The sequence below is a fragment of the Leptopilina heterotoma genome, unplaced genomic scaffold (assembly GCF_015476425.1).
Source record: "Leptopilina heterotoma isolate Lh14 unplaced genomic scaffold, ASM1547642v1 Lhet_31, whole genome shotgun sequence".
NCBI classification, from domain to species: Eukaryota; Metazoa; Arthropoda; class Insecta; order Hymenoptera; family Figitidae; genus Leptopilina; species Leptopilina heterotoma.
The window spans coordinates 888,314-901,722 of NW_025111011.1; the positions used below are offsets into that span (position 1 = coordinate 888,314).

Consider the following 13,409-nt stretch of genomic DNA (forward strand, 5'->3'; position numbering starts at 1 on the left):
CTCTTGTAATCAATTGATTGTACACTCATGAAATTGTAATACAGAAATGATAGATTTTATATGCGACATATTAAAGACTCGATATATTGAATTAAAAAACCATCAAAGCAAATTGCAATGCAAAAAAAAAGAAGCAAAAATTTCATTCCATATTATATACGAAAATAAGTTTTCTAAATAATCTTCAATTCGAATAAATTCCAACCAAAAATTCAATAATTCAATTCATAAAATTCAAATTATTATAAATAATAATCTGTATGCAAAATATTTTGCCTAAATAATTGATAAATTCCTCAATGTAATACAACGAATAATAAATTGCAGACAATCCAAAATTAAAAAAATAAACAAAAACAATATAATTTGTAATTCAAAAAGAAAAAAAAAATTATAAGCTGTAAATTTTCGAAATAATTTACATATATGATTATAATTCTTTTTAATTACAGGGATTTATGTCGCAGTGTATTTTTGGATTTTATTAAATTTGAAAAATCTTCATTTAAAAAATGTTATTGAATTTCATTGAATTTTAATAAAATTCAATTATTTAAATTGAATTAAATTTTAATAAAATTTAATTGTATAAAATTATAAATTGAATTGAATTTTAATAAAATCCAATTAAACAAGAATTCAATAAATATAAGTATAGAAAAAAATCAATAAAATAAAAAATTCAATCTCAGAAGTCCGAATTTTCAATACGACAAATTTAATAAAACCGAATTTTAAAAAATATATTTTTCATTAAACTTTAATTTAGACCTGGTTTCAGATTTTAATTTTTCCTAATGTTCGGATTTGAAAAAATGTATTTCTTTTACTTATTTCAATTTAAATCATTTAAAATTAAATTAAATTTAAATTAATTTTTTGATTATTGGAATAGAATTTTATATTTAATTGAGGCCTTGGATCCAATAACTCGCCCGACGCTCGAAGGCACGCGCTAATACCAGTCGGGTAGCAGTGAGTGGCCCAGAGGCGCTCACTGCTCACTGACTGGCAGTTACGCGTTCCTCCGAGCGTCGGGCGAGTTATTGGATCCAAGGCCTCAATTAGTTTCACTATTTATAGTAATTCATGAAATAATAAATAATTTACTTTTATCAATTTTCATAATTTTCTCTTTGTTTCAAATTTCAAATATTTAATACTTCTCAAATGTATAATTAAAATTTGAGATATTTCTAAATATTAAAACAATTTTTTTTATTTTTTCATATAATTAAAAATTATCTAATTTTCTAAAATTTATTTTTAATTATTATAATTAATTATAGGTATCAATTTATTTAATAATTATAGCATTCAAGCCTTCAATTAACAATAATTATTGATAACAGTCCGAACATTAGAAATTAAATCAATTTCAATTTATTATTAATTTATAATTAATAATAATTATTGATAAGTCTGAATATTAGGAATTCGATAAATAAATGAAAAATTGAATTAAAAATAAATGTAAAACACTGAAAATCAAAAAATTAAGAAAAATGACTGAAAAATTAAAAAATTGTTACTACGAATTAAATCCCGTTTATAATTAAATTTATCGAATACTTTATCATTAGTTAAATAAAAGAAATGTCTAAGTATTTTACTTTTAAATTTTTCAAATAAAATTAAAAAATTGGCGCTTACATTCGTTAATGAAAAGAAATATTTATTATAAATTGCAATGATTGCGAATAATTATTCTTGGAAATTGTCAAAACGAACGCACAATTTCTCGTTGAAGGGTAAAAAAAAATTAATGAAAAATAAAAAAAAAATGTTTTATGAAGTGGAAGGCAGTGTACTATATTAACTCCAGACAATAAAATGTTATTATCGATGTTAAACCAACAATTATCTAAATTTTTTCCCTCCAGAATCCTTATAAATTTTCCGCACAATCCTTCTTCACTTAATAAAAAAAATCTCAGGTAAAAAAAATTTTTATACAAAAATATATATACACTTTTTTCAAAATATTCAATTTTAATTTCTTCCTTTTTATTTCTTTTTTTCTTCCAATTTTTTCATAGATCTTCGCTTTTCTCCATTTTTGTTTCGTTCTTTTTCTAAAGAATCTTTCAAATTTTCTATATGACTATTGTAATTAACTTTCTCAGCTAAGGATGTAAAATCTTTTTCTTTGATTTTCGGTATTGTTCTTTTCGCTGATGTGAATAATTTTTTAAACATTGAAATTTGCCTCGGTATTAAAAGAAAAACAGCAGTGCCTGGAATTCCAGCTCGACCGGTTCTACCCGCTCTGTGAATAAAAGCCCTCATGTGCTTTGGTGGATCGTACGAAATGACTAATTTAATTCCAGGAATGTCAACACCACGAGCCAAAACGTCCGAACAAATTAATCTACAAATGGAAAAAATAAATATTAATTATAATTCATCTTGTCTAATAATTTAAAAAAAATTTACAAAAAAACAAGTATTTTTCATAAAATATAAATTTTTTATAAAGTAAAATAAATAAATATAATGAATATAAATAAAAAAGAATAAAAAATATTTTATAAAATAAATTAATTGTATATTAATTGAAAATCTTAATTTTCAATAAAAAAATGTAAAGTTTGCAAAATCGAAAATTTTGTAAAATTTCTCTTACATTCGTGTTTCTCCCCTGAGGAATTTTTGATAAGCTTGCTCTCTATTTTTCGATGTCATTTGACCGGATAATTCGGCAATTGATAAATTCTTCTCGCTTAAGATTGATTTTAAAAGTAGCGTGAGACGATGCGCTGCATTACAGGAATTTGTGAATATAAGCGATTTCTCAAGTTTGTGATCAATTTTTTTCAAAAGATGATAAACAGCAACTGGTTTAAATTCCTCTTCACATTGAATTGCCTTTATCGTTAATTCATTTGGACTCGTGAAACGTCCAACATCACCTTCTTCTTTTTCATTATTGACAAATTCCTTATCTAAATTCACATCGTCGTCTCGACTTTTCACCACTGCTGTCGTATATAAAATGGGATGAAACAATCCTAATCTACTTAATTTCTCAGGATCCTGCGACAATGTTGCACTGAAGAGTAATTTTTGCGCTGGAATCGGACTGGAAACAAAAATCGAGAAAAATTAATAAAAATTTTACGAAATAAGGATTTAATTTTAATGTATTTAATAATACAATAATTAAAATATATTTTATTAATATTTTAATATTTAATTAATATTTAATTAAAATTAAATTGATATTTAATTACTGCTCAATTATTATTCGAAAAGAAAAATCGAAAAAGAGAAAATAGAAAAAGTATTTTATTCTAATTACGTACTTATTCAGCATATTATTAAGTGTGAGAGTTGGAGCTTTAGAATGAGGAGCTGGAAGTTGTTGAAGCCAATCAAAAGTTTCCCTATCAGCTTCATCAATTACTAAAAATTGTAAATCATTCAAGGAAAATCCAGAAGTTTTGTGAATGTGGTCTATTAATCGTCGGGGTGTCGCGACTAGAATATCAATTCTACTGGTAAAGTTGCCTTTGCTATCTGTAAGGTAAAAAATAAAATCAATTAACCTTTAAAGTGCTAAGTGTTGAAAAATCACGCCCAGTGCTAACCCCGGTCTGTCAGACCGCTATTCCCTTTCGACAGTTTTTTAGTCATTTATAATTTTTAAAAGACAACTATTATAAATATTTTTTATTTTTTAACAAAAAAAGTCATTTCTATATTATTTTGATTTAGTTTTTTTTATTTTTACGTAAGTTACAATACTGTTTATTTAATTTTTTGTATAAATATCTTTTACAATTAAATATTTACATTAAATAATTGCAATAAATTACAAATCACAGTACTAAGTTACCACTAATAAAATATTAAAAAATATTAATTATATTAATATATCCGAGAATTAACTGGTTTTTTTTAGCATGAACTGTTATCGCTGTCATTCTGGGAATTATTAAGCGTACAGTTAGGTGTTCCTTTTAAACAATACACGCAAACTTTTAAAGAACATTGTAGACAAACAGGTGAATCACATTCAGCACATTTGTAAGCAGTTTTGCGTTTTAACTTGTAATCACAGAGAATGCAAGTTTTTCTACCAGCATTCAATTTATCACTTAATTCCGAATCCTTTATTGAAGTTTCAGTCTTGAGAGAGATGTTAATCATATTTTTAACTTTTCTTGGCAAATTATCTTTTTTTCTGCAGTTAATATGAGGAAGAATTAAATCCATTGCTACATTTGTTATAAATTTTCGACGACTTAATTCAGACGCATTTTTATAACATTTGTAGAGAATAAATGCATTTGTCACACTTATATCTAACAATCTAAAAAAAACTGCCATTGGCCAACGTCTCGTACGCCTGCTCGATTGATAAATTGCACATTTCAGGTCCATAGAATCAACTCCCCCTTTTGTCAAATTATAAAAAGAGATCATTTCTGGAAGACCATTGTTATTTTGATCAGCATCAGCAAATGAATGCATCGAGGAAATGATCAAAACAGCTTTGTTTTTTTTTGGTACAAAAGATAACAAAACTCCATCTTTTGAATGTCCAAGAAAAGATGAATTAACTTGTCTGGTTTTAGAAGGAAGAAATTCTTTTGGTATCTCTTTTTTATTTTTTTTTATAGTTCCCACGTACGTTAGTCCATTTTTCTTGAGTTCTTGAACGACTTCGACGGATGAAAACCAATTGTCTGCAGTTACATTACGGTTCGATTTATACAGAGGCTTACTGAGACGCAAAACAGATTGAGTTGGTTTTAGAAATTTTTGTTCTTCAGGAGTCAAGCCTTGTGAATCACTATTTTTTCCACAGTAAATGTAAGCATTGTACAAATACGAATTCCGAGCATCAGTGAGACACATGATTTTTACTCCGTATTTCGCAGGCTTATTTGGCATATAGATTCTAAATGAACATCTGCCCCGAAAAGCTACTAACATTTCATCTATGCAAGCATAAGCTCCGACATTGTATACTTTTTGACAATTATCAATGATGTTTTGGAAAATTTCCGAAATTGCAGCTGTTCGATCAATCTTTTTTCTGTCGGAACGAGTTGTTGAATCATCGAAACGTAAATAGGTCGATAAACTTTTAAATCTTCGAGAAGACATTGTAGCACTGAAAATCGGTCGTCCTAAGCAATCAGTAGAAAACAGAGACTCTACATTCTCATGAGCAGAACCATAAATAGATGTTAGAAGAAGAAGTCCAAAAAAAGCTCTAATTTCAACGACAGAAGTCTCTTTCAAATAGGTAGGAACTTTAAATTTATCAGGATCTCGAGAATTTCGAGATAAACGTTCGTTTACGCTATTTAGCTTTTGATTTGTATAAAGGACAATTTTCTCAATAATATCTTTGTCGAAAAATAATTCCCATACTTTCAAACAATCTGGAGTCTCGCCTAATTCCAAAGCCGATGATTTCAAAGTTGGAAGTTTCAAAATAATGTTATGTTGAGGCATTCTTTTTTTCGAATTTGGTTTTTCAGCACTCCAATAATAATCACAATTTTTCCCTTTACCGAAATAACCTCCAGGGGCTTTTTCCTCTTCTTCTTCTTCATCTTCTGTATCGACTTCTTCTTCAGTGTCGGAATTGTGTTCTGATTCTATAACATAGTCGACATCAGAATCAGAGTCAAAATCATCACTCTGATTATCACTGAATTCCTCAACACTTGACTCTAAAACTTTTCGAGAATTTTTCACCTGCAATATTAATTTTATCATTCAGTATTTAATTTCACAACACTAAGTAAATTATAATTTAAGAAAAATGTGATCACAAATAATTATTTATAAATCTGTTGAAACAAAAATTTTTTCTCGTCAACATAACCTAAAATACAAAATCAAAACATTGGGAGATTTTTTTAATTATAACCTAAAGAAATTCAACTCATTAAATCAAGATTAAAAAAAAACAAATTTAAAGAATCATATAAAGATATGTTCATAAAATGTTTTATCTTAGCTAATCACAATATAAAATAAATTTTGTTTCAAAATACTTTTCTGGTTTTACTTGAAAAACATAATAAACTTACCTTTGAACTCTTCCGTGACATATTGACAATAATTCCTTCAATAGCAATTTAATAAATATTATTATTTAATAAATATTTTTTATAAATAATTACAAATTTACATTATTATCACATTTTTACAATATCACTATTCACGAAAACATCAAAACAATAAATACAGTCTATGAGAACTGTCAGTAGAACTAGCTGCGCGTCAAGTTGCGCAGACGTTACTCATGGGAATATACTTTCACTTAAAGCTAACCCCGGTCTCACAGACCGCTATACTTCAAATATTTATTTATATTACAAAATTTAACGAATAAAAATTTTTGAAAAAGTTGTCTCCTAACAGATTTTCATAAAATATGAAGCTACTAAAAAGTCCGAGTTCTTATTATACTTTGAAAAAAAGTTACAAGCAAAGAAAATTTTAATAGCGGTCTGTCAGACCGGCATAGCACTTTAAAGGTTAAATTAATCCAAGTAATTGTATTATTTTTATACGTTAATTTTAATTTTTTTCTTATATTTATTCTTAACATTTAAATTAAAAATATTTAAATTAAATTTTGCGAATTCTTTGCTATTATTTTGATTTTTTTTAATTTGATTGATTACCTCTAGAAATTAGTGCTTCCTGTTCTTTTTCAAAAGAAGCAGCTCCAGAAACTAAACCAACTTTTAAGCGTGTGTGTTCGAATGATAAATTATTCACATACTTTTCAATGACTTTAAACACCTGTAATGCTAATTCTTGCACAGGCAATACAATTAGACAGCGAATTTTTCTTATGAATCGTGTCCTTAATATTTCCACTATCGGCAAAACGTAAGCCAATGTTTTACCTGAAAGAAAAAAAGAAAAATTGTTAAATGAGAATTAATTAAATAAACTGTCAGGGTTGCCACGCTTTTACTCATTTCAAATTCCCTGACTTTTCCAGGTTAAAAAACGGAATTTTTCCAGTTTTTTAAAACTACATTTATATTTTACAAAATTTTTAATTCAAACCTTTTTGAAATTAAAAATGTTATAAATTAAAAATGTTGGACTGATAAAATCATCATTTTATACCTATTATTATAAGAATATTGTTGCTGTAACTTATTCAAAATTACTTTCATTATTTTAATTCAATTATTTTTTTCCACAATTTTTAACTAAAATTCTTCTTTAAATTAATTATTATTAATAATTTCTGAAAAATTTCTTTCAACATTTTCAAATCCTTTTGTTTACAATTCAATTTTACGAAATTTCATCGATTATTCAGGTATTCGGAAACTCTTCAATCAAATATATATTAGAAAATAAAAACTTTAAATAACTTCAAAAAAATACAATTCAACTTTTACAAAAAAATTAAATCTACATAATTTTAAGTTAAAAGTATGAAAAATTCAAACATTCAAAGATTATAATTTGAAATCTTTTCAAAACTCAATTATTATCTAAACTTTTAACCGAAATTCATATTTGAATCAATTATAATTAGAAAATTCTACGACAATTCAATTATTCAAATACAAAAAAAAATAATTTATTGAAGAATTGAATGTTTTTTAAAATTAAACTCTCATTTAAAGAATTTTATCAACAAATTTTTAAATAGGTAATTAAAATTCTTTTGACGAATTTCAATAAAATTTTTAAGAAAAATTTCATTTTTCGAGAAATAAGATTAAAAATGTATTAAAAATAATTGAATCTCTGTAAAAAAATTTCATTGAATTGAGAAAAGTTTTTGAAAATAATTGAAATTTTGTCAAGAATTTTATTGAAATTTTTTTAAATAATTGAAATATTGCCAAGATTTTATTAAAATTTTTGAAAATAATTGAATTTTAGAGAAAAATTTTAATATTTATAAAAATAATTGAAATTTTGCCTACAACTTTTTTTAAACTTTTGACCATAATTGAATTTCTGCTAAGAATACAAAAATAAATAATTTATTGAACAATTGAATGTTTCTCAAAATTGAATTCTCATAAAGAATTTTATTAACAAATTTTTAAATAATTGCATTATTTTGACGAATTTTAATAAAATTTTAAGAATAATCACATTTTTCGAGGAATTCGATTAAAATTGTATTAAAAAATAATTGAAATTCCGCAATGAGTTTTATCATCTACGAAAATAATAATTGAATCCCTGTAAAAAATTGTATTACATAATTATAAAAATAATTGAATCTCTGTAAACATAAATTGAATATTTTTGAAAATAATAGAATTATTGCGAAGAAAATTATAAAAATTTTTTTAAATAATTCATTTCTTTTGGAAAATTTTATTAAAATAGTAGATTAGATATTGAAAATCATTGACTGGAGGAGAATTTTTGAAAAAAATTGAATTTGTTAAAAAGAATTTCATTAAAATTTTTGAAAATAATTGAATTTTGGTGAAAAATTTTAATATTTATAAAGATAATTTAAATTTTGACGATAAATTTTTTAAACTTTTCAAAATAATTGAATTTCTTTGATGAATTTCAATAAAATTTTTAAGAATAATTATACATTTTTCGAGAAATTCCATTAAAATTGTATTAAAAATAATTGAAATTTGGCGATGAGTTTTATTATTTATGAAAATAATTGTAAATCTATAAATTTTTTGATTATTTATGAAAATAATTGAATTATTGCGAAGAAAAATTGTAAAGGCAACTCTTTTAAAATTGAATTAAGAAAATTGAATTAAAGAAAAATTAGTTTACAAGAATAAGCACAATAACTTTAGAAAACAATAATTTTCCAGGATTCCAATCAAAATTCCCTGACTTTTACAGGTTTTGAAAAGAAATCAATTTTGAAAATAAATAATATGTAAAAAAAATATAATACAAATATAATAAAATAAATAATTCTGTAAGGAATTATATTTGAAAATTAAAATTATAGGAAACTAATTTTTAATTGGAAAATTTAATTAATTCCTTATAAAGTTAATTTTTTATTTTCAAATTTAATTCCATACGGAATTAATTTTAAGAATAAAAACTAAAAATACAAGAAAAAAATAAAATTTACTTTATAAAAAATTTATTCTAAAAATAATAATTAATATTTTCAATTGGAAACTTTGATAAATTCCTTATAAAGTAATTTTTATTTTCAAAATCAATCGATTCAAAGTTAATCAATATTTTCAAATTTAATTTCTTAGAAGCAAAGAAGAATTAAATAGAATTAATTTTTATTCTTAAAATAAAATTTATATGGAATTAAAATTAAAAATAAATTTTTAATGAATTAATTTCGTTTAGAATTAATTTTAAGAACAAAAATTAGTTTTCAATCAAAAAATTTAATCAATTCCTTATAAAGTTAATTTTTATTATCAAAATGAATTCCTTTTAAAGCTAATCTTTATTTTCCAATTTAATTCATCATAGAATTTTGATTTTTAAATTAATTCCTTATAAAGTTAATTTTTATTTCCAAATTTCATTCTAATAAAAATTACCTTATTTATAAGGAATTATTTTTTTTCAGTTTTGAATTTTTATTAGTTTAAAATTTATTTGAAGAATAAAATTAATTCTACAAGGAATTATATTTGAAAATAAGAAATAATATTTTCTTTTGGGAAAATTTAATTAATTCCTTAAAAATTTATTTTTATTTTTAAAATTACTTCCTTTCAAAGTTAATCTTTATTTTCAAATGTAATGTCTTATAGAATTAATTTCAAGAATAATAATTAATTTTATAAGAAATTAAATTTGAGAATAAAAATTAATTTTATACTAAATTAATTTCGTTGTTTGTTTATAATTGGTTTTAGTTTAGAATTAATTTTAAGAATAAAAATTAATTCTATTTACAATTAAATTTGAAAGTAAAAATTATCTCTATAAAGAATTAATTTCGTTTTTAGTTTAGAATAAAAATTAATCTTCTAAATTGAATGATAAATTGTAATTACCACTTCCTGTGGGGGCAGAAACACAAGTGTCTCTTGACCAGAATCCTTTCTTTCTATTTTCATTGCATTGCAATAGCCAAGACAATAATCGAACTTGTACTGGAAAAAGTTTCGTGAATCCTTGACTCCTGAGATTTTCGATTATCTTTAAATCCAATTGTCCATTTTCGGCTATTTCATCCAAGGAGGGACCGCTATTTAAATTAGATGAAACAACTTCTGGATTCGATAACCATTCAGGCAAAACTCTCCTCACAGTTTCACCTTTCGTCTGCTTTCCTGCATTTAAAATAGTAAAATCTAAATTAACATCCGATTTATCATTTTTTGCATTTAAATCAGTTAATTCTTCGTTGGAGATATTTTTATTTTTTTGCTTCTTTTTCTTTTTCTTGATTGCTGTTTTTGACAATTGAATTTCTGTTCTGTCATTTTTTTCTTCACTTGCTGAATCGTCTTGTTCCATTTTTAAATTATTTTCATCTAATTCGTTCAAGTGTAGATTATTTAACTCTGGGGAAATATCTTCCTTTTCGATTTCCATTAAAGAATCTTGACTAGATTTCTTCTTTTTAGAAACTTCATTTGAAAATTTATTTGTTTCATCATAAGTTAAGGAACCATTCAGTTCAGAATCATTTTTATTCTTCTTCTTTTTTTTCTTTTTCTTTGAAGTCCTTTCTGTTTCTTCAGATTCATTGGGAGGAATTTCAGAAGTTACAATTTTCTTTTCTCTCTTTTGTTCTTTGATTCTCTTTTTTAGAGCTTCAAGATGATTTTCCTCTGAAACTACCGGCTGCTCATTGTCTTCTCCTAAATATCTACAAAATAATTATTAAAATTATTATTTTTGTGAAATAAATCAAATAAATTAAAAGTGAATTGTAATAAAATTTTATAAATATCATGAATTTACGTACCTGTTAATGACGAAGAGACTCATTTTTCTTTATTTTCTTGTTTTATTTCTAATATAGAAATGCACTTTGTTTTTGTCACTCTACTGTCAACAACTATCAACAGTATTGTTTATTTCTGTTTTTAACACAACTTTTAAATACAAAATGTTCTTACATTTTGTTTCAACTATTTTAAAATCACAAAATGCACTTATTCACTTCCTAAATACAACAAAAACTATTTATTTAGCAAATTTGGTTCTTGTTTTTAATAAACGTGCTTAAGAACCACGTGAAAATTTTTAGGTTAGAATCGTCAGCTGTTCGAAACTGAAATCACGTAATTACGCGTGCGTCGCGACAAATTTGCGGATGATTTAAAAAAAACTTTCTAGAGGAATTTATAAATATCTTAATTTTAAATATTTTTACATAAGTTTAAATAAATAAGTAAATAAATATTAAATATTCTTCTAAATATTTCCTCTTATCGCACATGTAATAAAATGTTTGCTTCTTTTTTTTGCTATATTAAATGTCAATTTGTTTTTGCAATAGCAATTTGTTAATTTAATTTATAATTACAATAATAAAAAATATTTAAATATGAAAATTTATTCATTTGTGAAAAACAATTTCATATGAATATTAATTTTATCAGTTAAAAATCAAAATAAATATTTGTTCTTCTGTGAAAAAAATTGTTTCACTTTAGTGATAATTTATGAATCAGTTGTATAATTTAATATAATAATTTTAATAAAATAATTATTTATTTTATTAATTTTTTATAATTATGCATATATTGCATAATTTATAAAGTTCCTGTGATCTTTTTACCAATTTTTTACCTATATAGGATTACCAAAGACACATACCTGGAATAAAAATAAATTTCCTGCGTAATCAAAATCCATTCAAGTTTCGTAACGATTTTAAAACGCGCACAGACTCTAATAACTTTTTTTAAAAATAAAAATTCCTTTTTTTAATTGAAATGTGATCCTGAAACAGAAAACAAATAAAAATTCATTAATAACAATAAACTAATTTTTTAGAAAAAAAATAAATACACAAATTATCAGGAATAAATTTCAAGATTAATTTTCAACATTTTCAAGAAATTTTCTAATTTTGGAATTTGGAAAAATAAAAACAATTAAGAAAAATTAACCTCAAAACTTGCCAAATTGTTTATAGTGCGATTAAAAATATATTTTTTGTTTTGCTAAAAAGGCACTTTTTTATGAAACGATAGTTTTTTCTCTCGATTTTTCCAATTGCATTAAATTCAGAATTTAATATAAGCAATATTCCAAAAAAAATATGTGTAAAAATTGCTAATGATAATTAATGGTTTGACAATTTTGTAAACGAATTTCAATTATAGTATAAATAATTTATAACCTAAAAATTCTAACTTACCAAATTGACAATTTTCGTCCGCCACGAAAACCAAATTAATAAGTTAATTAACACGTGGATACACAATCAGAAATCTGTAAAAAAAATCCAAATAACCATGATTAAACATTTAATATTTTAGGTTAGACACAAGATTAGAGGGTGAAAAACAATTGCAACTAACAAAAGTGCCACAAAAGTGCGAATGTTGTTCCGACAATAATGTATGCGACGCCATCTTGAAAAATCAACATTTTGCCGAAATTTGGCAACAATGTAATTTTAACCATTTCTTATGCTTTTAATTAGCGCAACATGATAATATTGACAAAACTCACTGAATATTCACTCCATTATATGATTTTGTAAACAATTATTGCGATTTTCGATAATTTTTCATGAAAAAAGAAATGTGTTGACCGAGTCATGGTGAGGGGAAAATTGCAATTTTTATCAATTTTACACACTTTTAGCTACTCATTTATGGCGCTTTCATGAAATGTGATACGGATTGAACAAATTACGAAAAAAATGCAATAGTTTTGTAAAAAAAATAAGGAAAATATTACCATTTTTTCGAAGAAAAGTTGACGATGCAAAGAGACGTTTCATCAGCGCTACTGCATTTCAACAAATGAACACGAAGGAACTCGTCGGAATGGAACGATTCTTCCTTGCTCTCTGATTGGTGGACTGTTTTAGTTGCGGGAAAATACAAACTTTTCATTGGTGGACAATTTTTTTTTGAAATTATTATTAGTATAAAATGTTTATTTTCAAAATTTATCTTAGGATTTATTTAGTAAATTTAATAAGTATTAAAATAAAAATATAAAAATAATCGAAAAATACCAATTTTTTTTTTATTTCCGTTTATTGACTCGACTGTGTACTGTTGATCTATTACCATATGATTTAGGGAGGTTCGCGCTGAGGTCGCTGTGAGTATAAGTCCAGAGAAAGAAAAAGCAGTTTCCTCTTTACCGATGGTAGATTTTATGTCTGACGCAACGCATTCAGCTTGAGGGGTGAACGTATTCTGGGGTATTTGAATCCTTGACTCAGTTTTTAATATCAAATCAGTTATTTTTAATTAGTTGAAATTTAAAGAGAAGTTTTAGTGAAAAATTAG

The 13,409-nt window shown here is 24.3% G+C and overlaps 2 protein-coding genes across 2 annotated transcripts; both read right to left on the minus strand.

Moving 5' to 3' along the window:
- Window positions 1-1,654: 1,654 nt before the first annotated feature.
- On the minus strand, window positions 1,655-11,197 carry LOC122504691 (ATP-dependent RNA helicase DDX51). The gene is made up of 6 exons (XM_043615900.1): window positions 10,895-11,197; window positions 9,975-10,795; window positions 6,654-6,881; window positions 3,306-3,519; window positions 2,627-3,082; window positions 1,655-2,371 (listed from the first exon to the last, which is right to left on the minus strand). The coding sequence occupies exons 1-6, from the start codon at window positions 10,915-10,917 to the stop codon at window positions 2,008-2,010; spliced, it is 2,106 nt and encodes a 701-aa protein (XP_043471835.1). The 5' UTR covers window positions 10,918-11,197; the 3' UTR covers window positions 1,655-2,007.
- LOC122504692 (piggyBac transposable element-derived protein 3-like) lies at window positions 3,831-6,472 on the minus strand. The gene is made up of 2 exons (XM_043615901.1): window positions 6,054-6,472; window positions 3,831-5,715 (listed from the first exon to the last, which is right to left on the minus strand). The coding sequence occupies exons 1-2, from the start codon at window positions 6,072-6,074 to the stop codon at window positions 3,901-3,903; spliced, it is 1,836 nt and encodes a 611-aa protein (XP_043471836.1). The 5' UTR covers window positions 6,075-6,472; the 3' UTR covers window positions 3,831-3,900.
- Window positions 11,198-13,409: the final 2,212 nt, after the last annotated feature.

What these genes read in the sequence shown, in the direction of transcription:
- LOC122504691 (XM_043615900.1), bottom strand. Translation starts at nt 10,917, where the DNA reads ATGAGTCTCTTCGTCATTAACAG. An exon ending in TTCTGCCCCCACAGGAAGTG is followed by an intron (nt 6,882 to 9,974) that starts GTAATTACAATT and finishes TTTTTCTTTCAG; the next exon opens with GTAAAACATTGGCTTACGTT. An exon ending in GGAAGCACTAATTTCTAGAG is followed by an intron (nt 3,520 to 6,653) that starts GTAATCAATCAA and finishes TTTACCTTACAG; the next exon opens with ATAGCAAAGGCAACTTTACC.
- LOC122504692 (XM_043615901.1), bottom strand. Translation starts at nt 6,074, where the DNA reads ATGTCACGGAAGAGTTCAAAG. An exon ending in TGTCACGGAAGAGTTCAAAG is followed by an intron (nt 5,716 to 6,053) that starts GTAAGTTTATTA and finishes TTAATATTGCAG; the next exon opens with GTGAAAAATTCTCGAAAAGT.